At 40.2% G+C, this 21,231-nt stretch overlaps 1 protein-coding gene across 1 annotated transcript; it reads right to left on the bottom strand.

Annotated features, from left to right (window-relative positions):
- Positions 1–1,220: 1,220 nt before the first annotated feature.
- Positions 1,221–2,477, bottom strand: LOC110699129. The gene has a single exon (XM_021876620.1). The coding sequence runs from the start codon at positions 2,475–2,477 to the stop codon at positions 1,221–1,223; it is 1,257 nt and encodes a 418-aa protein (XP_021732312.1).
- Between the last annotated feature and the right edge of the window lie 18,754 nt (positions 2,478–21,231).

The raw sequence follows: 21,231 nt of genomic DNA, 5'->3' as shown, positions 1-21,231 counted from the left end.
TTCACTAATCACTTTAATCTCAACAATCAATCAACACAATTCCTAAATTAATCACAATTAATCAATCATACAAGTTTCACCCAATTCCTAGCCAAACAACTATTCAAGAATCATCATCTATCAACTAACAACTATAGAAATCAAGAATTAACAAAATACCAAGAACAATTACACTAATCAAGCATCAAACATCAAAATTAAACCAAACAAACATGAAATTAAACAAAGCAATAAGGTGAGATAGAGTTAAGAATGCTCATTGATAGTAGAGAAGATCTTGAACACAATTGTCACCCTTGTTTCTTCAATCTCTCAATCACCATTGGAATCCTTCACTTTCTCTCTCTAAAACTACTCATAATCTAGCATAATCTAGAGAGAGAAGCTCTCAACCTAAGAGAGATAACTATTCTAAGACTAAGAACTATGTGAATGAATGATAATAAAAACCCCCAGAAACAATATATAAACAAAAGGAGAAAAGAAACTTAAAATCGTAAAAGAACTAGAAGTCCGCGCCCTTGGAGAAATTGGCCGCGCCCACAAACACCTCAGAAGCCGCGCCCGCGGCAAAAGCCCGCGGCTAGCCCGCGGAGAGATACTACCCAAAATCGGCAGAAGTGGGTTACGGTAGATTTGCAAGGCCAACTTTGTAAGGCTGTTACTTACGATCTAGGAATTGTATGAAGGCGTGCAACCTATCATTGGAAAGCTTTCAAGTCTAGTTTCCAACCCAACTTGAATCACCTCAATCCCATCTGTAGAACTCGAGATATGGCCGAAACAATGCACAAAGGTCCTTTTTGATACTTTGTAAGCCTTCATTTTTCTTTGTTTCTTGGATTCGCTTGACATGCGTGCTTGGATTCCCTAACTTGGCTCCGTTAAATTCCTGGAATGCACTTGAGATCCCTCCTTAATGATTAAATCTCGGGAATCTCGACACACCTACAAAACAAGTCAAATAAATGGAGAAGGGAAATAGCCGAGAAATGAATAAAATAATAAGAAAACCACTAAAAGCACGCATTTCTCTAAACTAACACACAAAAACGCAAATCAAGCATTGTTCCCTAAAGACACGACATAAATGACTAAAAACGAGTATATAAATATAAAGAAAACATAGCCTAAAGGTGCCATAAATGGCACGGATCACCTCCTCTACGGTCAGGGCGGCCAGCTCTATCTTCATCCCTCCTTCTGGGAGGGTCATCGCGCTACTTAAACTGATTCAAGTACCCTTTCCTAACCAAGTCTTCTATGTTGTACTTCAGATGCGTGCATTCTTCAGTGGTGTGTCCATGGTCCCTATGGAAGTCACACCACTTGCTGGTATCACGATTTCTGTTAACCATCCTAGGGGGTCTCTGCCACTTGTCATCAGCTTTGTTCACGCTGAATATATGAGACCTGGAATGGGTTAATGGGGTATATTGGTCAAACCTCCCAGACCTTCTTAGTTCTACTAATTTGTCTGCTTCTCTGCGGGTTTGCTCATCCTTGCTCGGTTGGTCCACCTTGGGTGTGTTCTCTGCCCGGGTGACCTCTAGTCGCTTAACTGGGTCACCAGGTGCTTTCCTGCCCAGCATTTCTCTATCAGTCTCGTCTACTGTGATGAACTCGTGCGCTTCAGCAAGTTTTTTGAGGCTCTTTCGCCCCATATACGCTCTGAACGGTGATCTTGGTAATAAGCCACTCTTCATTGCTAGTAGTGCTACCTCCTGGCTCATATTTGGGATGGTTTCTGCCTCCTTGTTGAATTTGGTGATGAACTCCCTCAAGGGCTCGTCTTTCCCTTGAACCAACGACATCAGCTCGGTTGTCATCTTGGTTCGGTCTACCAGGGTTATGAAATGCTCCATGAACATTCTCTTCAACTGGCTGTACGAGTATACGGAACATTTGGGAATGGCCCCATACCACTCCGCTGCCAGACCCTCCAGGGTCGGCGGGAAAGCTTTACACCATACTGAGTCTGTCATAGTGTAAAGTACCATATGGTTATTAAAAGCTGACATGTGGCTTTCGGGTGTTGTGGTTCCGTTGTATCTACAGCTTCGCATCTTTACTTTCTCCATTGGTTCCTCTAGAATCTCCCGGCAAAATGGGGAATCATTTGGAACAACCTGGATTCGCACTCGTTTGTCTTTCTCCAGGCTAGGTCCTCGCTCTGAGGTCGGTGACCTGCTGCGTGGGACTCGCTTCTCCGGGATGATTCGAACAGGGGTTATTTCCTCCACACTCCATTCTCGATTCAGGTTACGAACTTCCAGCTCCAATACCTTCTTCCTCAGCTGAATAAGCTCTTTCTGCTCAGGGGTGAGGGTCGAAGATGCCGTCTTTTTTGCTATGGGCTCCGCAGCTGCCGCTGTCGGTGACGAACTTGCCCCCTTACCCATATTGGTTAGGACCGCAGTCATTGCAGCCAGCTGGTCCTTACTACACTTCGAGAGGTTCTGCAGAATGGCTAGCATATTTACGAGCTGCTATTTCTTGGCTACAGGTGCTGAAACAATGAGTTCATTGTTCGCGCCTGTCAATGGCACTCCGTATTTGAAAATGGAGCTAGATCCCGCCGGGTCTACTAGTTTCGACGCCGCTTTAGCAGTAGTTGATGTCGATCCGATGGGGTTGGATTTCTGCGAGATGGTCGATTTGGGGTTTTCGGTGGATCCTTTTGGATCGATGGTTACTTGGGGTGTTTTTTCAGATGTTTGGCTGGTCTCATTAGTTTTGGACATGGGTGCCTGTACAGTTTCTTCTCCGGGCATAGTGGTTAGTTAACTAGTCCCTAGCTCAATTGGTGAACCTCAGGCTAGATGATCCTACCCCTCCTACTAGCGCCAATTGTTCCAGGTGTGGATCCAAAGGTTCTACTGGGTAAACTGGGTCCCGAAAACTACCTACAAAAGGGAGCACACGTAAACTGCCCTCGGGGGTGGCTCGAGGAACCCCCCTCCGAAGCTTAAGTTAGAGAGTGTTTAAAAAGAGAAAGTGTACTTAGAGGGATATAGAAAGTATAATGACTTGATTGTCTCACCCCCTTTCCGTTGTACTTTACCCTCTATTTAGAGGTGTACCATCTCCTTTGTGGAGAGTTAAGCCTGGTCAGCCTTGCGGGCTGACTCTGCCGGGCTAGTGAGCCCTGCTTTAATTGCTTGCTCGGCAATGAGTGCGCACCCTAGGGGTTGGGCGATAGTTCAGCGGGAGCTATCCTATACAGGAAGCATTGCAGGAATCATAATAAGCATATTAAATATTATAACCTTTATCCTAAGCATGATACTAGGAATCATTGTTGTCATTCAAAACATCAAATTAAGGGAAATATCCCAACATGACACTAGGAATAAAAATAACAACCTAAACATGATTTCTATTTTATAATATCAATGCAAACAATTAAAGCACTTACTTGAATGCCTCGTATCTCTTTCCAATAACAAAATACACATGTTAGTAACTTCAAGGAATATAATAAAATTAAAGAAATAAATTAAATAATTGAAATAGAGATTTGGTACCAAACCCTCAGAATTTAAAACCTTTTATGTTTAGGGCGAAGGCAACTTCGAACAATGCTAGGCGTGTCTAGATTTTGTGAATGCGGAATTTTGTATCTGAGAAAAGAGAGAGAGAATATCAAAAATTGCTTAATGAGAGTTGGTGATAATTGACGTGAAGAATTGATGATTGAAAACGGAGGTTTTAGGAGGCTATTTATAGAGAAAATCATCCAGATATGATAAAAAACAAATTAGAGTTTCGAAAAGAATAAAACACGACGCTGTCGCCAAACACGCGCCTGTCACCAGAAGCCGCGCTTGTCACCAGACGCCTAGTCTGTTGCAAGGAAACAGACGTGTCGTACGACACTGCAATCAGTTTTCCACGCGTTTTCTTATTTTGATAAAATTTAAGCATACGAGAGGGTAAAGCTGTAATTTCCTTAAAAACACTTATTTTATTCCAATTCAAACTCCTAACAGTCAATTTATCAATGCTAATCAAATTAGGAATCAAAAGAACCTTTTAGAAGTTTCTAGAAGATTGTAATCAATCCTAATCGCATTAGGAATGATAAATCAATAATATGCCCTCCTCTAGATCATTGGGCCGCATATAAAGATCAAACCGGGGCCAGTTTCGTAATTTGTCCATAATTTCCTCATTATTCATCGGAATTGGGCTTATAATATATTGTTGGAAAGCTCTTTTTGAACCCGACCCAACTACACCATTTTTGGGCCCTTTCTATGGACCAAAATAAACTGGATTGGCTGCTTTCTCAAAATAGTTTTTCAAAAATAAAGAGAAAGAAAAGGAATAAAAACTAACCGCAACACTAGATTTTCCGTACTTTCATTTCATTCGATTATGATTCGACGTGAAAGGTACTCATCACTGAGTTTTGTTTTGGGGAGACACAAATGGGTGTCTACAATGATCCACCCGCAATAGGATCACCGACTAGGTTCAATGTCTTGGGGTTAGAAATACCCGATCAAAAACCCCGAGCAATTGAGTTCAAATGCTTTCACAAAGGTGATACGTATTTCAACTCTTGAGTTCAAAGGTTTTAACTACTAGCGATCCCTTTTCCAACTCTTACTCAAGCATCATTTCTAATGCCCCAACTTGGATATTTATACGAAATGATGAGAGTATGATTATCTCTCCCATCAATGTGGGACAATAAGATTTTCACATTTTATTTTAAAGCTAAAATAAAATTATTTAAGCAAGGTAGTAATAAATCAACAAGTGTCAACTATACATGAGAGAGTAAGTGAGGACCACTTGGAGAGGGGGGGACCAAACTTGATCCCCACTCTCCCCCTCACCTTGCGCCACATGGCAACTCCCACTTGGGCACCAAGGCACCCAAGTTGGCTTATTATTTGCTTTTGCTCCTAGCCTCGGCCCAACCATCCCCACACCACATAGTGCGGGTTGCTGCTGTTCTCGGCCAGCAAGCTGCGCACCCAAAGTGAGGGCTGCTTGCGAGACCTGGTGCTGAGGTCTGCTGCCTTGTGCGTGCACTTGGCTGCTAGCATTGGTTCGCTAGCACGCACTACCTAGCCAAGGCTCGACTTGGTGCTCATGCTAGCTACCATTCTACACATTGTGCCCCTAGCACTCGATTTTCTCGGCGTACTCCAATGCTATGTGTATTTTAGGAAATACGTTCATTTATTACTAATTGCACGCCTCGTCTTTTACTATTTTTGACTCAAATTTCAACGTTCGGTTTCGACGCTCTAAGCTCAAATTTTCGATGTCTAAATATTTATTACTCGGTCAACTCATTAATTCCTTCCGAATTAATTTATTGCTTTGGCTCGTTGGTTGCTTGGGTGTGAGGTGAAGGGTTCAGTTAAGATTAAGCTATAATATTAATTATGCATTACTATTACTGATCAGAAGCGGCCTCAACCCAGGCATTCCGATCACTTCACCTTACTGAATATATTAGCTTTCTAATAATTATGAACCCACATCAGAATGATACACTTGTTCGAAGGACACTATTCCTTTCAACTATCCCCTACAACTAGCCTCTCAAGAGGTGGTTTGAGGTCGCTCATGCCAGCTATTTTAAGCCTGTAGCCTTATCAGCTATTGCTCAACGAGTTGTCTGGCCAAATTCCCCGTACACCGCTAGCTCCACAAGCCTCTAGATCGGCGATGCAATTCCGAGGCTTGGAAGGTCAAGCTATAATTTTGTGATGACGCGATTATGTTGCTGCTATTCAATATTGGATCTCTTCTGCCTTTAATGTGTATTCCTTTTTGTCACATGAGTTGACTACAAAGAGGAATGTTGATCACTCCTGGTGAAATATTAGAAATATCGAATTTGAAGGGAGGAATTTAGATCACTCCCGCTGAAGTTTTAGAAATAACGAGCTCACAGGGAGGAATTTTGAACACTCCCGCTGAAGTGTGAGAAATGATGAGCTTGTAGGGAAGAATTTCGATCACTCCTGTTGAAGTCTAAGAAATGACAAGCTCGCAAGGAGGAATTTCGATCACTCCTACTGAAGTCTGTGAAATGACGAGCTTGCAGGGAGGAATTTCAATTACTCCCGCTAAAGTTTGAGAATGACTAGCTTCCAAGGAGGAATTTCAATCACTCCCCCTGAAGTCTGAGAAATGACGAGCTTACAGGGAGGAATTTCGATCTATTTTTTTTTATAGCGGGAACGATGTCTTGCATGAGTGGGACACGTGTCAACCACTTGAATGGTCAACTTAATTTTACTGAAATGACATGGCATTTTGGCTTTATTTATACTCAACCACCAATCTACTCCGTATTTAATTCATTATCCCCCTTTCTTTTCTTTTTATCTTTTTCATTTTTTCATCTTCCCCTTTCTTTTTTCAAATTTCTTGCTCTTCATCTTCTCCCAGATGCGCGTTGTTCCTCTATTATTATTGTAAGTTTTCATCTTCCTCATCTACGCACTTACTTTGTTTATGATTTTTTGTTTGTTTATTTGCTCGTTTTCATTTATTCCTCGGTTTCACTGAACTTTCCTGCTTTTTGGTTGCAGTTCTAAAACTTGTTCTCCGTTTGGTTTCTTAAGTCGTCATTGTTGTTGTCACAAAGGTAACTAACTTTGTACCTTTTCCTGTATGTTTTTGCTTATTTTTTTTTTTCTTTTTGTGTTTTCCTTCGCAAAATTGCATCTTTTGATCTATTCTGATTGTCTCCGTCCAAATTGCCCCCTTCTTTTGTTATGTTTGTATTCTCAATTTTTCTTCCTATTCTTGCATTGCTTTCCTGCACTTAAGAATAAACTAATTTTTGATTTTTGGCACCCCATCTTCTTTCTCTTCTTTGGTGGGCTTCTTTGTCTTTGTAGATCTTAGAATGTCTAATGCTTCTAATAGTTAGAATATGAGTGAGCCTAACGTGACCACTAAGTCAGACTCTTCTTCTTGTCAATCTTCCCGTTCAGGTGAGCGCTCTACGTAAAATCCTTTTACTTCTTCTGCTTTTTCCCCCCTTCTTAGACAAATGGTTATGCCTTTTAACTGTCCCCCTACTGTAGGTAGGGCGGGTACTTCCACGACTTTTTCTTCCATGCTTAAGACGGGCAGTAGTCGCCCTGTTCAAATTAGTGCGTTCTGACCTTTCCAACCTGGACCACGTCCTGACTTCTTTAACCCTTACTGTAAACGGGAACTGATTCAGAACGGGGTGCCAAGGCCCCACCTAACTCGTTTAAGGAGGCTAAGCCCCTTGAGTTTCCCTTGTTAGCCCTATTCCCCATGTTCAGCCTTTAAACAGTTTTGCTTGGCTTAATGACATTGATGATGTGAATCCGTTTGACAATTATGTAGTGTGTGGTGGGAACTCTTCAACTTCTTCTTCATCCCCCTCTCTGGTTGCTACTTTGAGCAGGATGGCCGAGTCTTCCAGCGAGCGCCCCTTCTATGATTACCAGCCTACTTATGTGATTGAGCCCATAGAAGAAGTCATATTTGACTTCTTTTTAGATGATAAGTGTCATGGTCCCAAGAACTGCGTGCTGGATTCCAACTGGTGTAAGGATGCCATGAAGTTGGATCTCGCAGGTGTGGGACAGAAGTTCTACGAGTTTGGCCGGGGTTATAAGTTAGTCTTGACGACTGAGGGTGTAAAGTTATTTGCTCCTCCTGCTGGTCATATTGTGGTCTTTGCTTCGCAATTGGACATGGGTTTGAGGTTTCCTCTTGACCCCACTCTGGAGAAGGTATATCGTGCTTTCAATCTTTGCATTGCCTAGTTGCACCTTGCTTCTATATACACCTTGAAATGCCTGCTATGGTTTCTACAGTTTCAGAGTTATCCCGAGTCTTTGCACCTGTTTAAATCTTAGTGATGAACTACATGGATTGGCAAAAAGTTGAGATAGAGTCGACAAGCGAAAATGGCTTGATTGATCAACTCAACGCCATCAACAATTTGTCCACACTACTTTTGGACTTAGGGAGAGCGGTGGTTTCTATCAAGGCTAAGCTTGAGAATGCTTCTTCACAAGCATAAACTCTTCCCTCCCAGTTTCCGGGGAGAGGTATATCTTCTTACTCTAACCCTCTTTTCGCTTCTTGTTGCAAGATTAGAGAATGTTTGGTTTGTGACTTATGTGGATTGAGTGATCATGATGCTTTAAATTGCCCCAATGTTCCTTGTTATGGATGTGATGAATATGATGGAAATGAGAATGAGCATGTGAATTATGTTGATAATAATGATTTTGGACCTAGATTTAATGTTCAAAAGAATGTTGGGAATAGGAATTATCACAACCATGAGAGCTATGATAGTTATAACCAAAATAGTGGTTATAGGAACCAAGTAACACAAGGGTTTCGTGGTAACCATAACAACTATGGTTATAATGATCAAAGTCACGGCCAAGGATATGGGGATCATAACCAAGGTTATAGTAACCATAGTTAAAATATCGGCCAAAATCAAGGTATGGGTAATTGGAGTAACCAAATTAGGGGAAATTTTCAAAATAATGCTCAAAGAGGTCCTCTACCCGAATTTACTCCAAAGACCCAACGGCAAAGTGATAATTCCTATGATAAACTATCTCATTCTATGAGTAGGTTAGAGAATGTCATGGTAGATCAAGCCAAGAAATTGAATGATTATATTTTGTTTAGTAACAAAATGTTTCATGACATATTAACTCATGGAAAGATGCTTGAGACCCAAATTATTCAACTAGCTAACACCTCGAAAGAGCATGCTACCCTTTCTTCTTTACCTTCACAAGGAATTGATCCTAAGGAACCGGTTTGTTCTATCACCAATAGGAGTGATAGGGTCCTTGAGAGTGAGGTGTCTAAGAAGAATGATGTAAAAGAGAGTCCAATTGAGTTTGAGGGAGATGAGAGCCCTTTGGTTGAGGATGTTGCTAAGGAACAAGTTGAGAAGGTAAAAAAGAAAGAAAAATAAGTCTACAAATCCAAACTTCATTACCCCCAAAAGTTCAATAGGCACAAATTGGATGAACAATTTGGGAAATTCATCGAGATGCTTAAGAAAATTCATCTTTTTATTTCTTTCACCGTTGTCTTAGAATAAATGCCAAACTATTCTAAGTTTCTTAAGAAAATTTTGAGTGGAAAGAGATATTGCAATGTGGTTGAGCCGGTGAGTTTTGTGGAGTGTTGTAGTGCCCTTATCCATAATGACTTACCCCTAAAGATGAAATATCTCGAAAATTTCTCCATCCCTTGCAATATTTATGGTAAATAGTTCCAAAATTCCCTCTGTGATCTTGGTGCTAGTGTTAGCATCATGCCTTATTCCGTCTTTAAGAGACTTAAGATAGGCAAGCTCCTTCCGTCCAACATGACCCTTCAATTGGCCGACCGTTCTATTAAGTTTCCTAAAGGTAGAGTTGAGGATGTCCCTTTCAAGATAAGAGAATTCACTATCCCCGTTGATTTCATTGTGCTAGAGATTACGGAAGATGACCATATTCCTATCATTTTAGGGAGACCTTTCTTAGCTTCCTCAGGAGCTTTGATAGATGCTAAGGGAGGTTGTATCACTTTGAGAGTTGGTAATGAAAAGGAAAGTTTTGAGTTAAAACCGATGCATGAATCCTTGTCTTTTGAGAAAGAAATCATGAGTGATAATTTCCTTCGTTCATTTGATAATGTATGTTTAATTAATTCTTCAACTAACGGTGTTCATGAGATTTTTGGTGATGTGCTTGTGAGTTTTGATTGCATGAAATTTTCTAAAGGCAAAAAGGAGCTTTCAAAGGCTATGAACGAAGAGATAATTGACATTCCCCATTGGTTTGAGATTTTCCCTTAAGAGGAGGAGGATGATTCCATGGATGTGGATGGTGTTAAACCGTCTACAAAAAGGAACAAGGTAAAGAAGAAAGCGAGAGCTTCTAGGAAGAAGAGAATGAGAATGAAGTTGAAGCAAGAGAGGCTTGCTTTAAAAGTCCAATTAAATAAAGGTTTATCAAGCAACAATGAGAAGTTTCTAATTATTGAAGAAGAATTTGTTCCTTCCACCACTTTGAAAAAGGTTGTGTCCTTTGACCCTCTATGATTTGGAGGAAGGGTCGAGCTTAGGACCATAAGCAAGTGCTTCCCAGGAGGCAACCTGGTTTTCTAACCATTTTTCTTTTGATTTCTATTTTATTAATTTTCTTTCTTTTATTTTCCTTTCTTTTACTTGTTTTTCTTTTGGATTTATAGGGTGAATTCATGAAATTGGATTAATTCAAATGAGTATGAGCAATGGAAAGGTGTTTTGCGGTTTTAGATGTGATTATGTTTGATATTATCGAATATTGAGGTAAAAGGGTAAGAAATTTTAGTGAGGTAAGATAGGTATAATTATGCTAAAATTTAAAGAAAGTTTGAACTTGGTGGTTCATTCTGGTGCTATAATTATTTTGGGATGTTGAACCCACTGTCAACATGGTTTGAAACTGCCATATTTGGTGGGTTCAATAGCCCTGGGATGATATTAGACTAAGAACCCACAGGTGAACAAAAGAAAGCAAGTCGATCAATACAAGAGCACGGGCGTGCCAGGAATCAGCGAGGCCGCGCGGGTATCGAGCGCGGGCGCGCTGCCAGGCCGCGCACCCCTACAGCCGACCCTTATTTTCTTTTTTCTTCTTTCTTTTCCTCATTTCTCCTTCCTCCCTATCATAGCTAGAGCGTACCCCTTTCTCCCTCACACAACCGCACAAACCCTCCTTTTATACTAATCAAATTTCATCATCTACTCCTCCAAATTTCATAAAAAATCATCAAAATCTTTCTATATTTTATCATTTTCAACAAAAATTACACTACTTTCATCCATATCAATCACCATTCTCTCTCCTCCATTGTTGAAGCAAAATTAGGGTTTTTTGTTCTTGAGGGAATTCTTGGACAAAACATATTCCATCTTGCTCCTTGTATGGTATAATCATCTTCTCTTACCCTTAATTGCTATTTTATACCATATAATTGCAATTTTTAGATTGTTCATGGTAATGAATAGTAGTAGTATGAATTTTGATGTTTTTGATGATTGATGTTGAAATTTGGATGATTAATTTTGTTGTTTGTTGATTGATAATAGCTTACATTGTGTTGTTTGTTGATTTTGTTGCTAATTTGTGGATATTAGTTGTGAATTGGTGAAGTTGGATTTTTGGTAGTTTGGTAGCTTGATATTGGTTTGATGAGCCTTGGTTTTGGTCATATTATGATTGGATATTGATTGGGAAGTAATTGAATTGTTTATGATTGGTTATTGATTTGAATTGGTGGTGATTGTGAAAAATTGAATTGTTTGATTTTGGTAGTAAGGAATTTTTTGGTGGTATTGGTTAAGGAGTGTGATTGTGGCATATTGATGTGTTAGTTGATGTTTTGTGGTGTTTTGTGGTGTTCTGTGATTGGATTTTTAGTTAATATCTTCGGAGGATCATCATGTCTAAACACATAAAGAACCTTCTCAAGAAACGCAAGACCAACGTAACCATTGAAGAATCCCCTCCTATTCCCTCTACCTCACAAACTCGCCAACCTACCCCTATTCCCAAAATACGAATCACCGACCCAATCCAACAACCAAGATTCGCCAAATCAAGAGATAATTGTTCCTTAAAACCCTCTCGACATTACTTCTAACCGGATATGATCAAGTTGGGAATTGATGAGGATCTAAGGGATTTCTTAACAACTTCCGCATGGGGACATTTGTGAGCCGTAGCTTCCATACTTATGTTCAACCTAATTTGGAGTTTTTGGCTACGGTGGATCTTGTTTCCGTTGAGGGAGTAAACTACCGGGTACGATTTCCACTCTTCAACAACTATTTTTATTATTCTTTTGAAGAGTTCAATGCAGCTCTTAACTTTGATCCGGCTTCGGGTATTTTGGATCCCGAGTTCTTCTTCAACAATGAGTATGATCAAAACTCATTCCGGGGGTGGTTACTTTGAGACCCGGTATGCTAAGATTAGTAAGGTGTTCCAACCATGTCTTAGAGTTCTTCATCGACTTTTGGGGTACTCGATATTCTCGAAGCAAGAGTTAGGCAAAATGAGTCAATTAGAGCTTCGGATTCTTTGGTTGGATACTCGTGAGGAATACCGAGGTCGCTTAAATTTGGGGTACACCTTGGTGAAGTATTTCCAAGGTTTGCAAGATAGGGAATCCGGCGAGATTCCATGTGGTAGTATGGTCACGAGGCTTGTGACCAACCTTGAGCTCGATCAATATTTTCCATCTTGTACTCCGGTGGGAGATGTTGATTCTCGCTACCTCGATATTAAGAAATTAAAGCAAATTAAGTTTTTGGCAAAGAACAATGATGAAGAGGTGTTCGATTAGCTTAGGGATAACAAGCATTAGTGTTATCTCCCTAACCCCTCCTTGACTTCTATCCACCGGGATAATGTGGCTAATATATGTCATGTTCCTTTAAGTCATCGCCTTCCCTATGATGATGATGATGAAGATATGGATGATGGTGATGATGATGAAGAAGAAGAAGAGCAACATCAACAACAAAAAATTCCTTATCAACAATAACATCAACAACAAGAACATCAAGAACAACAACACCAATATGCAAGCTCCGACTTGGATGCCCTTAGTGGTCAAATGAAGGGTATGCAAATCCGGTTAGAGAGTATGTATAATCAAGATTTTGAGTCCCTCTACACTCAAATGAGGGGAATTTCGGACATGCAACAAGGTATGTTTCTCCAAATCAAGATTTGTATGATACGGGTGTTAATAGGGGAGACATCACTCCCTCGGTTAACTAGCCATACTTTCCACCCCAACATGGTTTTATACCATCCTATGGGGGTGATGGGGTACCTACATACTTTTAGGGTTTGGTAAGTCCAACTTACCGCGGAAACAACCCCGACCCAAAGAACGACTCGTAATTAATAAAACCATAAAGCATAACAACTAAACATAAAAGGATAAAATCGGAATTTACCTTTGACGCGTGCTTCGCCCTTAAAGCCGGGCTCTTACTTGAACGCTTTAAGCTCCGAAAATACGCGAGCCTCCAACGGAAGTCCACCCGCAAATACTAATAGCGACTTTTAGGCCCGTTACCTCGAGGTTAGCGAGGTCCGACCAAAACCCGAGTATTATGTGAGTTTAAAAGTTTTTGCTAATGCAATGCTCTATTGAACTCCTACTCAAGCACTCTTCCCAAAAACCCAAGATGGGTATTTATAGGCAAGAGGGAGAGTGGGAATTTCTATCAAATCAATGTGGGAGTCATGAAATTCCACAATTTATTTTAAAGCTAAATTAAAATAAATAAGCAAACTAATAATAAATCTACAAGTGGCACAATCATATGTAAAGGGTGGTGAGGACCACATGAAGAGTAGGGGACCATACTTGCTCCCCACTCAATAATATCCTTGTGCCACATGTCCCTCACCCCACGTGCTTCGATATGCTCCCACTTGCTCCCCTAGTACACGGCTCTATGGCCCAGCCATAGCCCGGCCGAGAGCCCATCCCCGTGCGTGCGCTGCTAGCTGATGCTTGCATGCACAACTTGCGGCAACTAGTTGCTGCTAGCACGCATGCTTGCGCCTGCTAGCTGCTGCTAGCATGCGTTGCTTGTGGTTGCTAGCACGATTCTAGCTATGGTGCGCTAGCACGCACCAGCCGACCATGCATGGCTCAACTTGGTACGCTTGCTAGCCACCTATTCTAGGATATTCTTCCCCCTAGCACTCGGATCCTCGGGGCACTCCGATGCTAGGGGTATTTTGGGAAATATTGGCGATTTATTATTATTTGCGCGTCTAGTCATTTATTATTTTTGACTTGACATCTGACGCTTGGTTTTGACGCTCTAAGCTCGAATTCCCGACGTCTAAAAATTTAATAATGTGGCGACGAATTAATTTCTTTTGAATTAATTCGTCGAGTCGGTTCGGTTACTGCTAAGGGTGTTACCCGAAGGGTTCAGTCAAGATTAAGCTGTAATATTTATTACGGATTAATATTACTGATCGGAAGCGGCCTCCACCTAGGAATTTCGATCACTTGGCCTTACTGAATATATTAGCTTTCTAATAATTCTGAACCCACTAACGGAATAGTACACTTGTTCGAAGGACACCAATCCTTTCAATCTCCCACTTGTCCTTCCGGACAAGTGCACATTTAGTGCATAGCCTTTTTCTTATATCGCTTAATGTCTCTTTATGAACTATAACGTAATATTATTTAGTCATCCTTATTACGTCCAGAAGTGTTTCTCGATTCCGAGTTCGACTGTCAATAAACAAATGATTTCTAAAATCCATCCGAGCACGGCCATGCATTTTCACAGTCTCGCTCTACGAGAGGCCTTGTATGCAACAAAGACATGTTCCCTATTTTAGTAGGGGGACATTCCCAGTCTTGTAACGTATTTCCTCTTAGTGAGAGGACCTAGCCGCCCGAGTGTTGCCGTTATAATCCCTTATTACGACAGACGTTTGACAACATCAAAGCGGACGAGTACTCAAACAAGAGAACTCACAATACTCATGGTCGAGGAAATAAGTTCCGATAGCCATAATGAGAAGTATACTTATGACGTTTTCAATCTCTTAAAGTATTCTCATAGGTCGATCCATTATGGTTCTAAACCAATACTTGTGCAAATGATTTATGACAATCATGTCCTCGTAGCACAAGAAATGGTGCTGTAAATCAGACTACACACTAATCTCAATTGGTCATTAATCGTCCATCGTTTAAATGACCCTCGATTAGGGATGATTTTCGATTATAATATTCAACGTTCACTTAATAGGTGTTTCCTTAACAAGACTGATCTTGATACCCTATTTTAATATTCCAAGAATCGAATGGACTCATTATTTAATCCTAAACCACAATTAAATAGCAAACGGAGTGATAATATATTGCATGAAATTTATATTACTCCAAAACTTGAATGGTTTTTCTTAGTGTCTTACATTAAATGTTCAAAATTTTAACTAAAACACTAAAAAAGGAAATCAAAGCCAGTCTCCTACATGCTTGATTCCCATTGCCTAAACGTGCTTGTTGTGCTTCACTTGAGGCAAAGTTTTAGTAAGAGGATCGGCTACATTGTCATCCGTTCCAACTTTGCAAATTCTGATTTCACCTTTTGATTTCCATTCTTGAATCATGTGAAACCGCCGTTTGACATGTTTGACTTTCTGATGTTCCCTTGGCTCTCTAGCCTGAGAAATAGCTCCATTGTTGTCACAATAGAGAACTATTGGACCCTTTATGGAGGGTACAACATCAAGTTTGCCAACGAACTTTTGAATCCAAACAGCCTCCTTAGCCGCTACAACAGATGCTAAGTACTCGACTTCAGTTGTAGAATCTGCAGTTGTACTCTGCCTGGCACTCTTCCAACTGAAAGCTCCTCCATTCAGAAAGCACACATATCCAGATTGCGATTTGAAATCGTCTCTGTTTGTATGGAAGCTTGCGTCGGTATAACCTTTAACTACTAATTCCTTTGAACCACCATACACCAGGAATTTATCCTTGTTCCTTAATAGGTACTTTAGGATATTCTTGGCCGCAGTCCAATGGGCCTCTCCTGGATCTGATTGGTAACGGCTCGTAGCACTCAAGGCATACGATACATCTGGCCTAGTACATATCATGGCATACATGATCGATCCAATACGCAAAGCATATGGAATCTGATTCATTCTTACTCGCTCATCAGGTGTCTGTGGACACTGCTTCTTGCTTAGGGTTATGCCATGTGACATTGGCAGGTGACCTATCTTGGCCTCCTTCATGCTAAATAGACGAGTACCTTATCAATATAAGTACTTTGACTCAATCCAATCATCCTTTTTTATCTATCCCTATAGATCTTGATGCTTAGTATGTACTGAGCCTCTCCTAAGTCTTTCATTGAGAAGCATTTTCCAAGCCAGGCTTTTACAGACTCTAACAACGGAATGTTGTTTCCAATGAGCAATATGTCATCGACATATAAGACTAGGAAGGGGATGTCACTCCCACTGACCTTCTTGTAAACACAGGATTCATCTAGATTCTTGATAAAACCAAATTTACCGATGGCTTCATTGAATCGTTGATTTCAACTTCTGCTTGCTTTCTTTAGTCCATAAATGAACTTCTTAAGCTTACAAACTTTCCCAGCATTATTTTGGTTGACAAAACCTTCAGGCTGTGTCATATACACAGTTTCTTCCAAAATACCATTAAGGAAGGTGGTTTTGACGTCCACCTACCATATTTCATAATTGTAATATGCAGCAATCTCTAGGAGGATCTGAACGAGTTTAAGCATTGCGACTGGTGGAAAGGTTTCATCGTAATCAATACCATGAACTTGTCTGTATCCTTTTGCCACCAATCTAGCTTTGTAAATGAATACATTTCCATCTTTGTTGGTTTTCATCTTGAAAATCCACTTACAACCGATAGGTGTATAACCTTCGGGTAAGTCAACCAAGTCCCAGACTTGATTTTCAAACATGGAATCCATTTCAGATCTCATGGCCTCTTGCCATTTATCAGAGTCGATGCTTGCCATTGCTTGCTTGTAAGTTGCCGGTTCATCTCCATCCATGATCAGGATGTCCTGATTCTCGTTTAATACTAAACCAAGATATCTATCAGGTTGAAATCTCGGCCTTTGAGACCTACGTAAGGTAATGGATTGAGCATTTGCATTGTCGGTTTGACTTTTCACATTTTGATCATTTTGACCTGCGTCAACATATGCTGTTTGAGCACTTTGACTGTCATTCTGATTTTGTTGCTCATCCTCACGAACTTCATCGAGTTCGATTTTCCTCCTACTTGTCATTTTAGAAAGGTGTTCCTTCTCCAAAAAGACACCATCGCGAGCAACAAACACTTTGTTCTCCGATTTGTTGTAGAAGTAATACCCTTTGGTTTCCTTTGAGTAGCCCACAAAATAAATCTTGTCAGATTTGGGATGAAGTTTGTTAAAAATCCATTTCTTTACATATGCTTCGCATCCCTATATCTTTAGAAAAGACAACCTAGGAGGTTTCTTCGTCCATAATTCATATGGAGTGTTTTCTACAGCTTTTGATGGTGCACGGTTCAGTGTTAGTGCCATTGTTAGAAGTGCGTGTCCCCAGAAAGAGATAGGAAGATCACTAAGACCTATTGTTAATCATACCATGTCTAACAAGGTTCGATTTCTTCTTTTGGATACTCCGTTCCATTGTGGAGTTCATGGAGGTGTCAATTCTGAAAGTATACCCTTTTCTTTCAGATGGTCATCGAATTCTTGGCTCAAGTATTCGACACCTTGATCTGATCGAAGGGCTTTGATTTTCTTGCCAAGCTGATTTTCAATTTCACTCTGAAATTCTTTGAGCTTTTCAAACGATTCAGATTTATGTGACATTAGGTAGACATAACCATATCTACTATAGTCATCTGTGAAGGTGATAAAATATCGGTGTCCATTTCTTGTGGTGGAGCTCATTGGTCCACATACATCAGTGTGTATTAGACCTAATAAGTCTCATGCCCTTTCTCCCAACTTGGAGAATGACTGTTTAATCATCTTGCCTAATAAACATCCCTCGCAATTCTCAAATAATTCTAAATCAAAAGAGTCAAGAACACCTTCCTATAGAAGTCTCTTGATGCGTTTGATGTTAATGTGGCCAAGACGACTACATGGTCTTAGCTCTTTTGTTAGTATTTTTCACATTATAAACTTGTTTGTCTAAATCAAGCACATAAAGATCATTTTCAGAATGTGCAATACCATATAAAACATTATCGAGATAAAACGAACATTCATTGTCTTTTACTCGAAATTCAAAACCCTTGGCGTCCAACGCTGAAATTGAAATGATGTTTTTGGTAATGTTTGGAACATAATAAACATTATATAGTTCCATAACTAGCCCGGTGGGCAAAGACAAACTGAGAGTTCCTACGGATACGACACTAATTCTGGCTCCATTGCCGACCCGGAGTTCAACCTCTCCATTCTCTAGCCTTCTAGCGTTCCTTAGTCCTTGAGAAGTGGAACAAAGGTGTGAGCCACATCCAGTATCTAATACCCATGATTCTAAGCTAGTGAAGTTAAAGTCTATAACAAATATACATGATTCAGAAGTAACGATTTCGTTCTTCTTATCTTCCTTGAACTTGAGGCAATCTCTCTTCCAATGTCCCTTCTTCTTACAGTAGACACATTCGGAATCAGATTTAGAAGGCGCGTACCTTCTTGTCTTTGTTGTCCTTGATAGCTTTAGACTTAGGTAGAAAGGTTTTCTTTTTTCCCTTCCCCTTAAAGCCTTTCTTCTTCTTGCCTGAGAATTTGAACGGCTTGCCCTTTTTAATCGTGAGCATATCATGCTTCCCCTCATCCTTGAGCGTTTGCTATGCTTGATTCAACATACCATGAAGCTCGGTGAGGGTTTTCTCCATGCTGTGCATGTTATAGTTCATCTTGAACTGATCATAGCCTTTGTGCAGCGAGTGGAGAATGACGTCAATTGCCATATCGGTTGAATACCCCGCATCATGCCTTCCCATGTTCTCAAACAATCCTATCATTTTGAGTACATATGGGCTGACTGGCTCTCCTTTCTTGAGCTTGCTCTCAAGGATCTGCCTGTGGGTTTCAAACCTTTTAGTTCGGGCCTGCTCTTGAAACATATTCTATAGTTCAGAAATGATCTCAAAAGTTGTCTCCTTCTCAAAGAAAGTCTTTTGAAGCTCAAGAGACATTGTGGCCAACATGATGCATTTGACATCTCGATTGGCATTTTGCCATTGATTTGGGGCAGCCTGAGTCACCTCCTCATTGCGAGCCTCGGGCATTTCCTTATCAAGGACATATTCCTTTTGCTCTTTCATGAGAAAAATTCGCAAATTCCTTTGCCAATCAAGAAAATTTGGCCCACTCAACTTCTCCTTGTCAAGAATTGAGCGTAACGAGAATTGGTTGTTTGAGTTATTTGAAGACATGATTCTACAATTGAAATAATTTGAAATGTAAAACCATTCATGATATTTAAATAAGATTGGAATCATGAATTTTTAATCAAACTTATTTAAAACGTCTTATTCACACATTTAAAGTTGTCCCCATTTTGGGTGAGAATAAGTCGATTCCAAGATCCGAAGAAACAAAGAGCGGTTAAGCATGCTTTGGCTTGTCTTAACACTCAATCTCCTAAGGTAAGCAATGCTTTGCTAATGGCTCCAAGCCACTCTTGGTTGAATAAATCATCACATCTAATGCTCTCTCAACAATTTATTCACTTTGCCACGACATGTTAGGGCTCCATCACTCATATCGTTGAGTACAACCAAAACCAACTTGCATACCCGGTATTCCTTACGCTCCTACGAGAGGTAGTGATGCCTCACTTTGGCGTAGCCCACCACTACCCTCGTTCGGTTGGTAAGTGTTCACTACTACAAAAAACCCCTATCGAGTCGCCTGTAAATGACCTAATGAGTCGCTTTAAAGGCGACTCCACTGACACAATATCTTCCAACATTAGGAGTCACCTCTAAGGCGACTTGATAGCTTTTATATAAGTCACCTATTAGTTGTTAGGCGACTCTCTTTGTTAAGCTATTGTGTTGCTTCAGTTGAAAGAGGCGACTCCATAGGTTAATCTATTGTGTCGCTTGTGTTGAAAGAGGCGACACTTAAAAAATCAACATTAACATTTTTTCCAACTATTTATATCAGCTCATATAATGTCAGTGTTTATGACACTCAGCAGTCTTGATCTCTGGTTCTTTGCATGGAAGGTTGAAGTTCTTGCCATTATGCCAAAGTTACTTTTCATATATATATATGATATTGTAACTATTTTATATACATTGTTAGAATTAACCTATCGAGTCGCGTCTTACGTATTGGGCGACTTATTAGGTAGTGGTCATATAATAAAGCACCTAACAAGTCGGACTTTTAGAGTCTCCTATATATAAGGTGCGACTTGTAAACATATCGAGTCGCCTCATACTTATTAGGCGACTTTTTATGTTGCGGTTACAATCAACAAAGCACCTAATGAGTCGTCTAATATACATGAGGTGACTTGATAGGTTTACAAGTCGCACCATATATGCATATGACTCTATAACCCGACTTATTAGGTGGCTTAAATTAGATTTTTAATGTCACCTGTATATAAGGTGCGACTTTTTAACTTATCGAGTCGCCTTATAAATATCAAGCGACTCATTAGGTGAGAGTCGTAGATAAGAAAACTAACCTATAGAGTCGCCTAATATATATATAAGGCGACTCGACAGCGTTTCGAGTCGCACCTTATGTACAAGTGACTTTGAAAATCTAATTTAAACCACCAAGTAAGTCGGATTATAGAGTTGCATGCATATATGAGGCGACTTGTTAACTTATCAAGTCAACTCATATATATTAGGCGACTCGTTAGGTGCTTTGTTGATTTAACCTCAACTTAACAAGTCGCCTAATAAATATGAGGCGACTCGATAGGTTTATAAGTCGCACCTTATGTACAGGTGACTCTAAAAGTCTGACTTATTAGGGGTTTTTTTGTAGTAGTGGTTGTTTTGGAATGTCAAGTTTTACTCAATATTTAGGGACCTAGGGTTTCTATGTTGGTTGATTTAAGTAAACTTAATTAATCATCACAACATTCGAAATCCTAAACATGTATCTAATTTTATAATTCATATACATAAACATATATATATTTATCGAAAAACATAAATATAGATGCATTTGGCAACTAGCATGACCCCTTGAGATCTTCAAATCTTCAAAAGGTCTTTGTTTGCAATTTCATGGCTACTGTTTCGGGGTTTTCTGATGTCCTGCGGGAGAGTTACAATTCCGAGACTAGAACCGGACGCCTGTACCTGCAAAATAACGGAGACTCCTGAGAGCTCCGCCTCCAACGGTCAAGTTAGTACCCGATTAAGGAGTAACCAATACAGAAATTAAAGTAATGAGATCTCTCTAGGTGAGAGTGCTTAGTGTTGGTAATCTGCGTGGTCTCTTAATTATTCGATCTCCTGATTAATGAGGATTAATCGAGTATTTATAGCCTTGGGAAGCGTGCAACTCTCTAGGTTTAAGGTAAACCTAGGGCTGACCGGGCCTCTAGACTGGACTGGGCCTTGATGGCCGGTTTTCCCATTTGGCATGGGCGGACACGTGGCGTG

Source organism: Chenopodium quinoa, unplaced genomic scaffold (genome assembly GCF_001683475.1).
Source record: "Chenopodium quinoa cultivar QQ74 unplaced genomic scaffold, ASM168347v1, whole genome shotgun sequence".
In the NCBI taxonomy this organism is placed as follows: Eukaryota; Viridiplantae; Streptophyta; class Magnoliopsida; order Caryophyllales; family Amaranthaceae; genus Chenopodium; species Chenopodium quinoa.
Note: the sequence above shows the minus strand (reverse complement) of the source record. Positions and strands in the feature narration are given on the sequence as shown.

Coding starts and splice junctions, on each gene's coding strand:
- LOC110699129 (XM_021876620.1), bottom strand. CDS start 2,477: ATGCTAGCCATTCTGCAGAACCTCTCGAAGTGTAGTAAGGACCAGCTG.